We start from the raw sequence: 16142 nt of genomic DNA, 5'->3' as shown, positions 1-16142 counted from the left end.
TCTCATTTTAACGTTTTCCCATACCTTCTCTTGCCAATGCATGGTTGCCGAGAACGAAATACACAGCTGCGCATTCTTTTCGCTAATCGACAAAACAAAGCAGCGGACACAAACTTAACTATGTCTGTAAACAATCATACAGCGAAACAATGAATAAAAATACGACTGAGCCGAGAAGCACGCTAAAGCCTTCGATCGCGTTCCACATTGTCGTCTAATAGCAAAACTATCTTCCATGCGCCTTGATTCTTTAACAATTTCTTGGATAAGAAACTTCTTATTTGGCAAACAGTTCACTTCAATTGAGAATTATTCATCTTCCCTTAATGATGTATCATCTGGCGTACCCCAAGGCAGTGTAATCGGCCCATTATTGTATCTCATCTTTATTAATGACTTACCATTAAACATCCCCTCGACAATCTGGTTGTTCGCCGATGACTGCATTATTTATCGCAAAATCCGCTCTGTTAACGACCATATAGCTCTCCAAAAAGATCTTGACCGCATTACTACCTGGTGCTCATCATGGCAAATGTCCCTTAACACTGATAAATGCCGATTAATGACATTTAGCCGCAAGCAATCTTATTCTAGGTATACTTATTCACTGACTTAAGGCCAGTCCAGTCAGCCTCGCGTGATCATGTAAGCACCTTGGCGTTCATTTTTTCCCCTAATCTCTCATGGGTCACCCAAATGGAAAAAAATCGCGGCTAAAGTTAACCGCACATTAGGTTTTCTAAAGCGCAACCTCAAAGTCATGCCCAGTTCGACTCGGCAACTCGCCTATCAAACATTTGTTCGCCCTCAACTTGAGTACGCATCTTCCATTTGGCCACCTCATCAAGAATACCTCATTCATTCCGTGAACGTGTACAAAATCGTGCCGCTAGTTTTATTGCACGAACTACACCCGGAATTCCAGCATATCAAACATCAAGACATCGCTGTTCCTTCCGTCCTTAGAATCTCGCAGAACAATCGCACTTATTTGCCTCTTCCACAAACTTGTTTACAGCCATCATCCATTTACCCTACCTCCTACACAGCCGAATCGCACATCGTACCGACTGCATAATCACTTCTGTTCCAAACGGCTTTCGCGAAAAACGACCGCATTCAGCTCATCAACCTTGCCACGTACGTGTAATCATCGTGAATGGTCTTCAAGACGGCTTCGTTCACGTCTCTGACCCCGTTGTCTTCAAAGAAAAAACATGCAGCATCTTGTTTTGAAGTGTTTCTCTTTCGCTCCATATTCATTCCATTGTATAACGATGTTCAAATAACAATGTTCAAACTGCTTCTGTTGGACCCAAATTTGTAACCCCCGTCACATAATACTGCAGTTGAAGCCCGTGAGGTACCTAAATAAATAAATAAATAAATAAATAAATAAATAAATAAATAAATAAATAAATAAATAACGCTTCACTGTAACATACTGTACTCTATCTCACAAGCGAGTTGCAGCACTGATGAAGGTATAGACGGAGTACACAGGCAATATCTTTGCGCAGCAGAATATAGTTCCGGACTTAAACTGTCTGGTTACCGGCGGGATTAGAGAGTCATTTCTGCTTGACACATCATACACTACAGCGATACGCAAGATGTTAGGCACTTTGCGCATGCGCGTCATACTGCGAATTACTGCGGTGGTTACCACCGGTAACATTAATAGCCTCCCTAACCGTGGTTACGCGGCAACATGGCAGCGCCCCATTCAGCCCACACCGCCCGCTTCGATCCACTTTCGAGCTTGTTATTGGCTCTCCGCCCTGATATCAACAAATAAATGGTAAAATCAATCACTGCTTGACTCATCTCACACCGCGGACAAATCATTAGGTATGTTTTGTCGTTATTATTGAGATCAGCTGTTTGTTTTGAGGCTGCCATGACTACACAGGCAGTGCCGAGCAGTACAAGTGATTCGATTGCCATTTAGCAGATGACGCCAAATCATTAGAGCTGGTGATACATTGACGATGCGAAACTCTACGAAAACCTAATTGTTCAGCGTGTCATTAATTTACTACTTCGTTCTAGTATGGTACGTGATGACAGTGGCGAGCAAACGCCAAATAGACGCCGAGCAGACGGTGCGGCGCGTGTGAACATTTATCAGCTCGTTCGCTCTTACTAAAACTGGCTAAGGAGGCTGCATTATTGAACTGCTCAGAAAGCTTATCGAAGAAGCGAAGCCCCACTGTGGCATTCATGTCCAGTGCAGCCTACAGCTAAAACAAAAACATTTATTGCGTCACTCCGCCAACAGTGCAGGATGTATCGGAAGGACGGCGAGCAGACGCTGAGCAGACGATGCGGCGCGGATGAACACATCTTGACGACGGTCATTCAGCCTTCCTATTGGCTAAGGAGTCCTGCGGTTTCCCTATAGTGCTGCAAGGAACTACAGAGATGGAGTACGGCTGTTCTTCCACCGGCGAAAGGGAGTTGTGACGAGACTTTGGCGTAAACAGAGCGTGCAGCCGAGTTCGCACGCTGCGCGGACACCGGGAAGAGCGGCGACCTTGAGTCGTCGTGACACGCGCCGTGCATAGCGTGCGACAGCTTCCGACAGCGGGCCGCGCTCGCCTCGTGACCCAACCGTGCCAACGGGGGGGGGCCTCCAACGTGGCCCACGAGGTGCGGACGTGCGCTCCGCGGGCAGCGAGGCCGAAGCCGGAAACGCACGGCAACCGAGTGCGTCACGCGCCCATCACGCGCGCGACGCATTCACAACACGGGCGACGGGTCGGCGAGGGCCAGCAGAACGCGATCGTGGCGTCGAGTACGGGGTCACGAGCAGAACGCCGAATCGATAACTTCGGCAGGCCCCTCGTGATTAACAGCTACGCCCTGCATGGGTGCTTTAGTCCACTTAGGTACATTGACTCGTCAGCGCAACGAACGTACAGGTCAAACGGCGACAAGACACGACACAGTGTCTGTGTCGATCGTGTCTTCGAGTTGTTAGTACCGTATTTCTTTATTTACTTTTCCTTTCCTTATTTCGCTTCCCGCCGCAGTGGCCGAACGACTATGGCGTTCTGCTGTGGAGCAGTAGGTCACGGGATCGATTCCCGGCAGCGACGGCCGATGCCGACAGTATGCACATTTGCGTGCACAACACCGAAGAAGTCCAGATGGCGCAACTCAATCAAGATGGCGCCTTGCACTGGGGTGGCCCATTAGCCCTCCGCGCAGCATCTGGGCGTGAAATACGGCATTTTTTTTCATTGCTACACTCCTACTCCCTGCCTGAATATATGCAAACTACTGCACTGGCACGATTCTACTGCGCCACTGATTGTAACAAGCAGTTATATTCCCGCACAAATATTTAAAAAAATAATCTGACGCCGATTCTACCACACACTGTGCACAACATAGAAGGCACACAGACACGCAGGCAGCTGACACTTAGCGGCTAGTCGCTATATCGGAGTCCGACGACACATCCTTTTCGTTGCCTGCCGACCACAGAAAGTCATCTTCAGTTCGATTTATTGCATTAGAAAGGCCACACTTATTGAACGCACGCGCAACCACTGTCTGCGGAAGGACATTCCACGCACCATGCGATGTCATGGTGTCCCCCGTCTGCTATGGACATCCCACGCACCATTCCACCCACCTTGCGATGTCTCCGAGCACAGCTTTCTTTAGACGATCCGTGCGATGGCTGTGTGGCTAGTTACCTTTCAGAGAGAGTATTTCTTTTCTTTCTTTTTCTTGTTTAGTGAGAATCGGTATCATTTTTTATTTTGAGTAGAATCAGTTACGAATGTAGCGCACATGTAAATTTGAAAGCACCTTTTACTTTAATCGTGCAATACGTACGTAGTCCAAAATAGAAAACGCGAAATATCAAATCTTACAGATCCAACGCACATCTTGTAATCAATGTAGAGCGAAGCTTTTTTCGTGAAGTTAATTAAAACGTATAAAAGTGTAGATTTTCCTGACCACGTCTTTCTTTAAAAGCCTACCACGCTTCGCACCTCGTGGCCTTCCGCACGCAATTACAGGAATGGAATGGCTAAAGCTACCATTCCTGACATGTGAATGGGCTCGGTATTTTCCACCTCTGAGAAATTTATTTATTTTATTTATTTAGAAATACTGTCAACCCTCAGTTGAGGGTCATAACAGGGAGGGATGTTACATATACGCTCATACAAGACAGCCAGATACAAAAGAAATATGCACATGCACTACAGTGTCCTACGGATACAATACAAGATACTATATACAGACTGTAAGGCATGTATTCAAATGTTTAACCAGCTGCCGCACGCACACAAACAGAAAAAAGGAAAAAGCAAGGAATGATAGCAAGGAATGGAATGACGCCCTTACCTCATTCGGCAGAATGGAACTACCGGTGCAGGCGAAGTTAATTCCCTCACGAATTCACCGCCTCACTACCTCACGTATTGACCACACCGTGGTACCACCGCGCGCAGGTATCTTTACGCTTCAGCGGTGCCTTTTTTTTTGTATTCACTGCTCGTGCCTGGAATGATCTTCCCATGGCCCTCATAACCAACAGCACGTATACTTTAATTGCGCTCTCGAAGATGCCGACGCTTCAAGCCTTAACCGTTAACGTTATACTTCCGCCGTTCTGTCACACCCACCCACCCTATAAAGTACCCAGCAAGGAAAACATTGAAGCCTCACCAATACATACATACATACATACATACATACATACATACATACATACATACATACATACATACATACATACATACATACATACATACATACATACACACACACACACACACATACATACACTGACAGCACGACTCCGCAATTGTGGGAGCCACGGTCAGCAAGGTTTTTTAGACGGACCCGCAAAGAAAGCGTCGCTTTGAAAGAAAAGGGCGGTGCGACGCATGGACACCGAGGTTACAGCGAACATTCGTGCTACCGGGAGTGCAACGAGTCCTCCTCACAAGGCTTCGCGATCAGCGTTGTTCTTCGGGCTCTTCCGGCAGCAAAGCGACAAGGCGGCGGCGTCGCGGTTGCAAAGCGGAAAAGCAGTGGGAGATGTCTCGCCGCGCACTGCAACGACCACGGCGCGTGCGCACACACGCGGACAGTCCTTGACATAAATCACCGCGACGAACGACCGAACCGACTCGCGCGCAAGAGGTGGTGTGCAACAGCGGGCCAGTTGCGCCACGCGGGCGACACGAACCGCGCGCGGAAACTGACGCTAACCGCAGGGGCGTACGCGTTAAAAGACGCTAACCGGGGCACGCCACTGCATGCAAGCGTGGTTCCCTCACGATGGGGGGCCTCGAGGTAGGGTCACGTCGCGCACAGGCGGACGACAGGAAATGCCGGTGAGAGAAATGTGGCGAGCCGTTGCGCCGTTCAGAGCGCCCTAAATTAACTTGCCACGGTGGCGCGTCCTCCAACAAGTTTCGTTTTCGTTTTCCAGGGGGTTGCGACAGTTGTGACATCATGACGCAGAAGACGTACGCGTGGGAGCAGGGCAGCGGCATGGACATCGCGTATACGTTTTGGAGTTCGCGCCCGGTCATAAGAGTTTTTCACTACATTACCTGGAGGGAAATCTGGCACTAGTGCGCCGTGGTATGCGTGGGAATGCCGGTACATTGCGGCTTCGGATTGGCATCGTTCTCGGAGAACCAGAGGACGCCTCGAAGGCGTGCCTGGCTAGCACCGTTCCGTCTTTCACAATGATTCATCTCCTACTGAAGTAGCACGTATAAAGCTCTTCTAGCTTCATTATTGCACAAAAAACGTGTTTAATTATTAGGACTTGTTACTGGATGTGCAGTTATATAGAAACGTAAGAAGTATCAGCGGGCAGCTAAAGTTTGTCGTCTGTTCGTGCTTTCCGCTTGATTCTCATTGTAGGTGAGCAAACTTCACTGAAAGATATAATATGGGTGAATGAACACATTTTATCTACACTTTATTTTAGGAACGCATTATTTGTGTAGCCATCACGAGCCAACAAAGCCTCGTACCCCCTACACCACCTCATTCCCATGGAGGAAGGAAAATGCTAGAGGAGAGCATTACGTCACGCAGCCAGCCTCGGCAAGCGAACGCTCCGCGAAGCCCATACATTTGCTCAGTGGTGGCCCACCACGTGACGTCTTGCGGCGAGATCACACAGCAGGAATCGAGATTTGCCGAGACGTTTCGTTCGCAGGAACTGTGCCAGTAGTTTTTATTCGGTGCGCGCATGTTTGGCTGCTATGCCTGCAGGCGGGGACACTAAAACCAACCGCGGCACTTGGACGTGCGATCACATGTTGGACCACCAGGTTAGGCTTTAATCGAGTTGCTCCCTGCTAACGCATTCCCTGCCTCCGCAGTCATTCCCATGACGGCACAGCGCCCGTTGGGAAACTCCTCCAGACGGTGGCGCCAGATTTCCCTATAGGTAACACAGTGATAAAACTCTATGGCTACTGCTCGCTTGGTTTTGTTATGCCGCTACTCACATTCTACGTTACCGAGTTTGACGTGCAGCTCCTGGGAAACGAAACCGTAACTAGTCAGCAGTGAAGCTATTATAGTAAATCATTTAGGTCGCTCTGAGGCTTGCCCATATGTTTTTTTTACGGTTTCGAGATTCAGGGCCGTTCATTCAACGCAGTGATGCAACTAAAGGTCAGGAAAAGTCGGCATGCCCTTAAAAACGCGGAAATACAATACGTCTGTTCCTACGCATTCACTGTATGTCGTGTCAACTCTTGACTATGCCGCATTCAATGACCACAAACAAGTTCGGACGATCTACCTTCCACAGAACCGAGAAAACGAAACCAGCATTTAGTTGCTTTTCTGCTCCGATATGTACGGCGGCCGCAATGGTGGTGCTAAAGACCTTCCATCATTACGGAAAGGGCAGGTCAAGAGACAGGAAGAGAGCGGTGTGAATCAGAGAACAAAAAGGAATAGCCGATATTCTAATAGGCATTAAGAGAAAAAAATGGAGCTGGGAAGGTCATGCAATGCGTAGGCCAGATAAACTGTGGACATTGGGGTTAAGTATAAACCCCATGCAAGCGATCTCGCGCGCGCGACAGCGACAAAGCGACGCGATGGAGATTGCTGTCGCGTTCGCTCGTCGCCTACAAGTCGTGCCCCATGCGAGCGATGACTTCGAGCGATGTCTCCCCAGTGTTGCCTGTATGAGGGCAGCAATAAGGGCGCCGAAACTAGCGTGACGCGTGCTTTATTAACTTAAGTTGACGTGTTTTACTGTAAAAAGCAGCATAAAATATTCCTGAAGGTCTTCCAGTAGGTTCTTATCCTTGCACTATAAAAATTCATTCGTTTGCTCGTTCAGTGCCACAATCGGAAGTACTTGAGTGACGTACATCCAGTTCCGGTTTCGCGCTATTGGCTAGTCGCTCATAGCACTTCCGGGCGACGAATTCTAGAGATTTGCAGGTTGCGAACGTAGTCCCCGCGCCTACTAGGGCGCCCCTCGCGGCGGCGAGCGCGGAACCGGCAGGATACGACCGGCCCGCTTGCGTTCGGAAAGCCTGTATGTGGACTGTTTCGCGCGGAGCTGTTGCCTTTTCTGAGCAATGCCGAAGTGCAACCCGAGCTGTTGAGTAGTGGGCTGCAACAGCACGTACACCAACTCACGAGGAACAAAGTTTTACAGGTTTCCAAGCCGACCGTATGAAGCAGAACGGCGTCAACACTGGATAGCGCTCGTCAGACGGCATAAGCTGTTTTATGTTCCGGCGTTATGTCAAGTGCGTTATAACACTGAATTCTTTGCTTTTACAGCAATGATGGCAGCAACGGGACACCTGCAGTCAGTGGCGTAGCTAGGTCGTCTGGCACCCGGGGCCCATAGGTCTTCTGTCCCCTCCCCCCCTCCCCCGGGTTTATTCGAGGAAGGTGAGGTTATCAACAATTTCCGTGTGTCTCCAGACGTATATGACACCCTCACACAGGCCCCTTGGACCCCCCCCCCCCCCCCCCGTTGCTACGCCACTGCCTGCAGTGCGTACCAGGATATGCAGTAAACTAAGTAGTTTGTTCCCACACTGTACCGCAGTAAAGCTGTGGAACTCTTTCCCAATCCTCTCCCATTCAAACAGCGCTAGGGCTTGCTGAGAGATTTGAGGAGGGGTTGCAGCCGGCTGAGCTGGCATACGCTCTTCGGCGCCCAGCATATTATCAACGAAGGGGCAGTTGAGATAACCAAAATTTTTGACAACGTGGTTTATTGGAACCTTCTTTGCACGCACTGAAAAAATCGCACTTCCAGTAACTTGGGCGAAAATATTTTCCCAGCGTAGTCTAACACAACTGGTAAGTTCATCCCCTTTTTTGTGTGTTTCGGGAGAGCAACGTTAGAATACCTCTGGTAGGTCTTACGAGTCGCTCGTACGCTCCACGTTCCTCGATGAGATGTTTTGGATTCGTATTTGCCGTCCTGTATGTACAGGGAAACTACCGCGGCGTCCTTGCACTTCGCTGCGATGCCAGCACGGCAATCGCAGCTCCCCGCTAGGATTTGTCTGCTGTCGCCAATCTTCAAGAATCAATGTCGCCTATAATTTCATGCGTCCACACCGTAGATAACGAAGTAACTTACGCTGAGCTTCACGCATCTCGCTGGTGCATTATTTCTCGTTTGCGGAATAAACCTAGCAGTCACTTCCGATTAGTGCGAGTTCAACACTTCCCTCACGTCGTAGACGTGCCCCACTTCAAATAGACGACTTCCTTTCTCTAAATTCTTTTCACGAAAAAAGCTATGAAGATCTTGTAATTCCCGAAACCCGGTTAAAATTAATATCGGCACGCTGTTTAGCGCCATCGCTACCGTTTGGCAGGACGCCAAACACGCAGCGCGGGCTGCTGACGCCGTGAGTTATCCTACCACATTAGCGCAACTATTCATCAGATGGCGCTAGGGGTCGGAAAGCCAGGGCGCCGCCTATGCACTTGCAACCTGCCCATACCTAGCGATCTGTTCAGGCGACGGCCCGATCCGTCGCTCGAAGCCGTCGCTTGACGCTGTCGGGCGCAAAATCGCGCTTATGGGATTTAGCCTTGAATGAATGGGTGGCAAGGGAAGGGAAGCGCAGTCGAGGACGGCAGAATACTAGGTGAGGCGATGAAATTAAGAAATTCGCAGGCGCTAGTTGGAATCGATTGGAGCAGGACAGGGACAATTGGAGATCGCAGGGAGAGGGCCTTCATCCTGCAGTGGACATAAAATAGGCTGATGATGATTATGACACCTGAGTGCCGTATGCGGCCAAAAATCGCGTTTCGCGGCTGTTAGTGATCCGGCAACTTTTTCTTGCCAGTCAATGTTTCTTTGGCGCTTTGTGGGTTAAAACCGAAAAGGTTAAGGTACAACACACCCGCGAAGTGTAAAAGTAAATTAATTCAAAAGATAACGAAGCCAAGGAAGCCATAGGTGCATTTCTTTCAAATTTACAAATACGAAGCTTCACCGCAAATTTAAGTCACATCTACAAGAATTGTGAAGCTAAGGAAGCCATATATTCATTTGATTTATTTCATTTCGGATATAATATTGTATCCGAAATGAAATAAATAAAATGAAAATATGGCTTCCTTAGCTTCACAATTCTTGTAAATGTGACTTAAATTTGCGGTGAAGCTTTGTATCTGTAATTTTAAAAACAGAAAGGCCGGGGGGAGGGCGGGGGATAAACGTAGAATTTTCGTTTTCTATCCTTCAAAACGAATCTTATGGCAAAAATAACCCGAAGGCATGTTTATCCCTAAAATTCAACATTAAAAGAACGGCAACATTCCCTCTGCTTTTGTGTGAATATTCGAAAGTTTTAAATAACGAATCGAATAGTGTCCTATTCGATTCGGCTTTTTCTATCTGTAAACGCGAATATTTTTCGAATACCTTACGAATATTCCAAAACGTCAACTGCGCCAAATTAAACATAAAATTAGAGCTTGAACTACGGTAAATCCCCCCCCCCCCCCCCCTGCGGGTATAGTACACAAAACACGAGAGCTTGCGTAGTGGAGCGGGAGGCTACGTCGCTTATAGGTAGATATGCTTCACAGACTGTGCAGCGATCATGTACGCTTTCCGAAAAAATCTAGTGCATGCGAAGAACTACTTATTTGTTTCGGATGCTCTGTTTCTGCTTTCAATAGACAACACTTCTTAAGGTGCGATGTAATAACAGAAAAGTGCTAACTTTAAGAATACCAGGATGCGATCATGCGTTTTATATTAATTCTGGTAACGGCTATTCATTATTCAAAAACTATTCGATATTCGATTCGCTTCTGGCGCAATTAGATTCTTATTCGATTCGGTCCCAAGAATCACTATTTGTACACCCTTTACATGGTTAAAGCTAAAGGACTAAGCCTTTGTTCCCGCGACTCTTCTCACTCAGTTATAAATTATTCATGAAGTGCAGTGACGCCTATACAGACAATAAATATGGAAATGAGTATTGGGAAGACTTAGTGTTAGCGTCATTATACAGGGCGTCCCGGCTAACTAACTTTAGCTAGAGTTTCAATATGCAAATGCAACGCAGCTGGACAGAACAAAGGAAATGTTTACCGTCGCTTGGAGATACTCAAACTATTTTTTCATTCCGTCTAATTAAATAATTATTATTCATTAATTAATCAATTTCTTAAATAGCATAATTAGATTAAAAGCGTCAATGAGAAAATTGCAGGGCGGCGTGAAGAACTCCCAATACAACTTTCTAATGCTCAATACGTGCTACATCAAAGTCTTTTTTCAAGCTTGAAAGAAGCCCGCAAATGCACGAGAAATTGCCGAGCGACTGAGCGCTCGAGGCACTTTGTATTCGCGGGCTTCTTTCACGCTCGGAAAAACAGTTTATGCAGCACGTACTGAGCAACATAAAGCTGTATCGGGAGTTTTCATGTCGCTCTGCAATTATCTCATTGACACTTTATCAAATTATAATATTTGAGAGGTGAATTAATTAATAAGACTAATTATGTAGTTATACAGAATTTTAAAAATACATTGAGTATCTCCAAGCCACGGCAAACAACAAAAATTATGTTCTGTTAAGCTACATGGCAGTTGCATATTTTTAAATTCTGGCTAAAGCTAGCTGGGACACCCTGTATAGAAACGAACGGAACTTTCGCCCGGCATTGCGAATGGAAAACACGCCCGAGGATGAGAAACATTTTCGTGATTTAGCTTTTTAACCTCCCCCTCCCCCCGCTTCCCAACGGACATAGACATCTATTCACCCGTAAAAACAGAGCGCAGGTAGGAAAAGTTTATTAGCATTGCTTGAAAGGGTGATCGAACACCGAAATTTGCACATCGTATATAACAAGAATGTTTGAAAAAAAGAAAGAAAACTTCATAATTTCGAATTTAGTACAGACTGTCTCCAATTTCAAAGGAAAGTGTATTGTAAAGGTTACGTGAAATCGGGTTGCCAAAGGTTTACTTTATTTGAGACATCTGATGCAGTTAACAGTTGGACTCAGCCCAACCGAGAAGCTTGTAAATGAGAGGCATCATTTCTGACGCACCATGGCAATGACAGTAATGAAGCAAATGAACAGCTTCTCACCAGATGCTCATTGAAGTGCAATAATAAGTACCGAGCATCGTTGAGACGAATGTGTTGCGTCCAATTATACAAGTAATGTATACTGCTTGAGAAAAGTTTTAAAGGTGGTGCCGAAAGGTGGCGTGAGGAAATTTGAAAATAGAAATGCATACAATAAGGAAATCTTGATGTTACCCTCCCCCCCTCTTTGTTTTTTTTTTTTTTTGCTTGTTTGCGGCCACAGACAACGCCATATATTAAAGGGCTACTCGTTTCGAGCAACTTTATGACGACAAGTTCATGAAGCAGGCGAAACCGGCAACAACAATGTCGCTCAAGAAAGTCACTGTGGTCTAACAACAGTGAGTTGCTTTTCGGTTACTACTGTGTTCCTTGTTTCTTCATATCATCGTTAAGAAAGTGTGCGTGTAATCCACACACAACCTGTGATCGGTGCAGTCTTTAATCGCCCCCTTCGCGACAGGTGCGGAAGTATGCCCCAAATGAAACGTTCTTTCCTGATTTCCATTTTCATTTTTAACTTCGAGCAATGATTATGGTCAAATGAACTTACGGACAGTTCTGGCCGGAAACCATGAGCGCTTAAATTAAAGATACGCGACTGTATAGACAGTTTATTGGATTCAAGTGGACTGAAAAGGCAATTAGGCTGTTTCAGGATGTTTCATGTGGGAGAGACAAGTCCGAAAGGTACGCACGATGACAGCACTTAATTGTAGGCACCGTGAAAAGAAAAGAAAGAGCTCGACAGGAACGAACAACAGTTTTGGCAGCACCAAGAAGTACGATGAGTAGCATTTACACTTTCTTTAAAAAATAACAATAAAGAAAAAGAAACAGTGAGGTAAGATAGCTCACGAAGTCAAAGCTCGGTTTCGCAGTCAGTCCGGCCTCCAAGATTTCGATCCCACCATAAGTCGTACTCGCGAAAGGAACAACCAGGAATCCATTGCCCGAGAACTCAGCAGTGTCTCCAAAGATGTACGCGCTACAGTGACGACAGGGTAAACACGGTAGTTACAGCATGACACAATGGTATCGGTACGGGTGGGAAAAGCGACAATAAGAAGAAACGACGGGATCGCGATAACTGCAAACCTGAAGTTTCACGCGGTTTTAGGAAACAACAGCGTTGCCCTGACGACTCCAGACCGGTAAGGACGGGAACGTTTGTTCCTGTGCGAAACCATACTCCCGTTCCTGCTGTCGATAGTGGACGGGTCCTGGTAAATCACCTACCTCTCTCTCTCTTTTTTTTTAAGCGTGCGCCCAAAGTACGCTACGAGAGCGTTGTTGCGGCGGAATGCAGCTGCCATGGTTGGGATTCGAACCTGCGATCGCGTATTCTGCAACAGACTACCAACAGAACAGGTCACTTACTTGCTTCTAATTGGGGCATTCATAATTGAAACAGATTTCCTGTGGCAAAGACGGACACCTAGAAGTGCGGTTTGCGTTCCCGCACCTGCCTCGGTTGGCAGAGGTAAATAAACTCATTCATAAGAAGTGAAACATTTATGCAACGCTGCGTTGCCTGCGTTGTGTTACGCATGATAGCGGAGGATGCGGAAAGACGTTAAACGTTGTGCTGTATGGAGATCATGAAATGGGGTTACATCAGACGAGAAATCGACGATATCGTTTAGTAGTGTTACAGAAAGTTTCGCGAAAACGGATCGACCCAGAATGCAGGTGCTTTCGGTACCGCTTCGCCCGACATCGCGCAAGCCGCACATCGAGCGATCAAAGCTAGCGATACTTGAACTGCTTCGCACGGCGAACTTATGAGTGGTTTTTCAATGCTAAGCAGCCGCTCCCTCACCTTACGAGCGCATCGCCGTCAACCGAAGCAGAAGCGACGCGAAAACCGGCCGCGGTACAACAGTGCGCAGAGGGGCTGCAATCGCAGGGGCGCCTGCAGCAAGGGCGTACTTCAGGGCTGGCGGGCGGTGCACTTCGGGGTGCAACCGCTCGTTTAGCGGCACGGCGGTCAAGGGGAAACGCAACGTGAGGTGTGCCGCGCACAAAGTTGCCCTTAATCCGCACGCAGGGGCTGTTTTGGTATAAATATCTAGGCCTAAAGACGCAGGTTGTCCTCGCTCAGAAAGCGACCCAAAGCTGCTTGACGCCCCGCAAAAAACAAATACTACAAATAAAAAGTGAGCCGGCGTCGCTGAAGGCGGTGCAGCAAGAACTAAATAATCTATATGGAAGGAACCGGCTTCACAGAAAGCGATACGAAACGAGGAGGTGCGTCAAAGCCGAGACGGTACTCACGGTGTGGTTGACACCCCACATAAAAACACTGAGCAGCGGCTCGTTGGCTCGGAAGAGTTTTGCCTTCTGATGCTTAGGCTTGAAGTGCTTCTTTTTCAGGCGGCTGCTGCCCTTTGTGGTGAGTCCAGACGCTATCCCAGACATCTTGGCTTCGCTAGAGCGGCTCCGCACCAAAACACACAGGAAATCGCGCGGACACTGGAGCAAAAGATCGACTGATACTACCGAGACATCCTGCTAGGTGCTGTCGATGCGGTCCCTAATGGCTCCTGGCAATGACATTTCCCAGCAAGCCCCGCTAGGACACGTGATGTGTTTACTTCAACAAATTGTTAGAAGATGGCGCCACCAATCAACACCCCTTGCTGTTTCGGTTTCGTTTCAGACTGTCGCATCGTCTCGGCCGCCCTAAAGCTTCTCCATCGACTGACTGCGATAGTAGTATGGAGGGAATTTAGGCAAACTGTGCCGTCGAAAATTATGGATATAGCCACTGAATACGGTTGTAAATTCCTTTCGCAGAAGTTCTGGTTTTGCTCAATCTCGTCTCAGAGCCTAACTTGATAACTAAAGCAAACGCGGGCTTAAGCGCGAGTGAAATGTGTCCTTTGAAGGCTTGTTACGAAATCATGTACATTTCATTTTTGGTGTGCGGGGGTTACGTTACGTTTCTTTTTTTTTCATTTTTTGTCATAGTCAGCCCAAGTTCTACTATATTTGAGTGGTGCGCGCGCGCGCGCGTGTGTGTGTGTGTGTGTGTGTGTGTGTGTGTGTGTGTGCGTGCGTTTGTGTGTGTGTGTTTGTGTGTGTGTGTGCGTGCGTGTGTGTGTGTGTGTGTGTGTGTGTGTGTGTGTGTGTGTGTGTGTGGTTGTGTGTGTGGGGGGGGGGGCGTGCCCGCACGCGTTTGTTTGTGTGCGTGTGAGCGGGCGTGCGCGTGCATTGCGTGAGCATATGTTCAGATAATTTATTTGGTGAGCACATTGTATCTCAAAAGTGTAGTATAGTAGTGTCCAATGGATGCAGTAATGATGTCCAAATGCACGACCCAGCGGCGCGGCTCCGCTGGAATAACAGAAACCAATATTCTCGAAGGCTGTGCTTTTTCGGCCTACTTGTGTCGGAAGTAATTGCCGTGTCGTTGGACCCAATCTATGTCATTGAAACAAAAACAGCATGGCGCATATTTTAAGGCGTTTAGAACTAGAATGACACATTAACGCTCACTTAACATTCCGTTAAATACATGCAGTATAACAGGAAAACAGAGCCCCAACGACGCATAATCACTTGATTGACAGAACATTAAACTGCAGAATATTGCTCAAGTAATGAATAAAAAATTGTTCATACAATTTAAAGGCAGTTACACCACATTAACGCGCTGATAATCAACCAAACCGACTTGCCTTGTTCATCAGTGCTTGCGAACATCGATGTCTCGTTGCAGTAAATGAAAAATTATACAGTTAAATTCAAGGTGTAATATAAATTAATTAAGTGACAAATTAACCATTTGCCCGCCACAAAATGAAGAAACATGAACAGAAAAGTGTGTCGGTATGCTTCAGTGAGATGAATTCCTGGCAGCCGCTTGTAAGTTAATTCCTTTTGAAACAGGTAAATTTGTTTTTAAATATGTCGATCCTTTCACTACAAAAATCCTTAAAGTTGTTATCAACCCATCGCAGAATAATTCTGCTGTGGCGTATGCTTTTTCTGTTGACGTAGAATATTTATTTTATTGCGCCCCACAGCATGAAAAGCGTGCTTCTGTCAGAGTGTATCTGTATTAATAGTGTGGTGGGCCTTTCAGGGCCAAGTGGGCACTGATATTTTCGTGTCGCTTCTGGAGATTTATCTCGTTGAAACTGAGATCAAGTTGAGGTCACAGTGCAGACTTGTAGACGTTACAGAAAACAAGAAAATAACCGATTGCAACAGAATAATACTTCATTAAAAACGTAATTGAATATACAGCGATCTCTCCCGCGAAAGTAACTTAGCAATAATTGAAAATTAACCGATTACTTCTACGTTCCATTGCTTCTAAGCTTTATTAATATTGCACAAGTACGGTAAATAGAGCGAGTTAGCTTGGCTATTTTGGTGCTTTCTCTGCAGCCCTTCGCCAATTGTTTATCTTCACTAACAATTGATTTTTAAACTTCCCTCGTTTCCTTGTGAAGACATAGGCAGCGACACTGATTAAATATTCTGTTTGTCAATGGGACTGAGAAAAGAAATGGG

The 16142-nt window shown here is 46.8% G+C and overlaps 1 protein-coding gene across 2 annotated transcripts in view; it reads right to left on the bottom strand.

The window, feature by feature from the left end:
- The window catches only part of PIP4K (phosphatidylinositol 5-phosphate 4-kinase), a 129279-nt gene extending 115109 nt beyond the window's left edge, over positions 1-14170 (bottom strand). For both annotated transcript variants that reach the window (XM_065429857.1, XM_065429858.1), the window contains exon 1: positions 13896-14170. In XM_065429857.1, the coding sequence (XP_065285929.1) occupies positions 13896-14039 (144 nt within the window). In that variant the 5' untranslated portion in view covers positions 14040-14170. The remainder of the gene's footprint in view (positions 1-13895) is intronic.
- Between the last annotated feature and the right edge of the window lie 1972 nt (positions 14171-16142).

The sequence above is a fragment of the Dermacentor albipictus genome, chromosome 1, assembly GCF_038994185.2.
Source record: "Dermacentor albipictus isolate Rhodes 1998 colony chromosome 1, USDA_Dalb.pri_finalv2, whole genome shotgun sequence".
Classification (NCBI taxonomy): domain Eukaryota; kingdom Metazoa; phylum Arthropoda; class Arachnida; order Ixodida; family Ixodidae; genus Dermacentor; species Dermacentor albipictus.
This window is presented reverse-complemented; position numbering and strand designations above follow the sequence as displayed.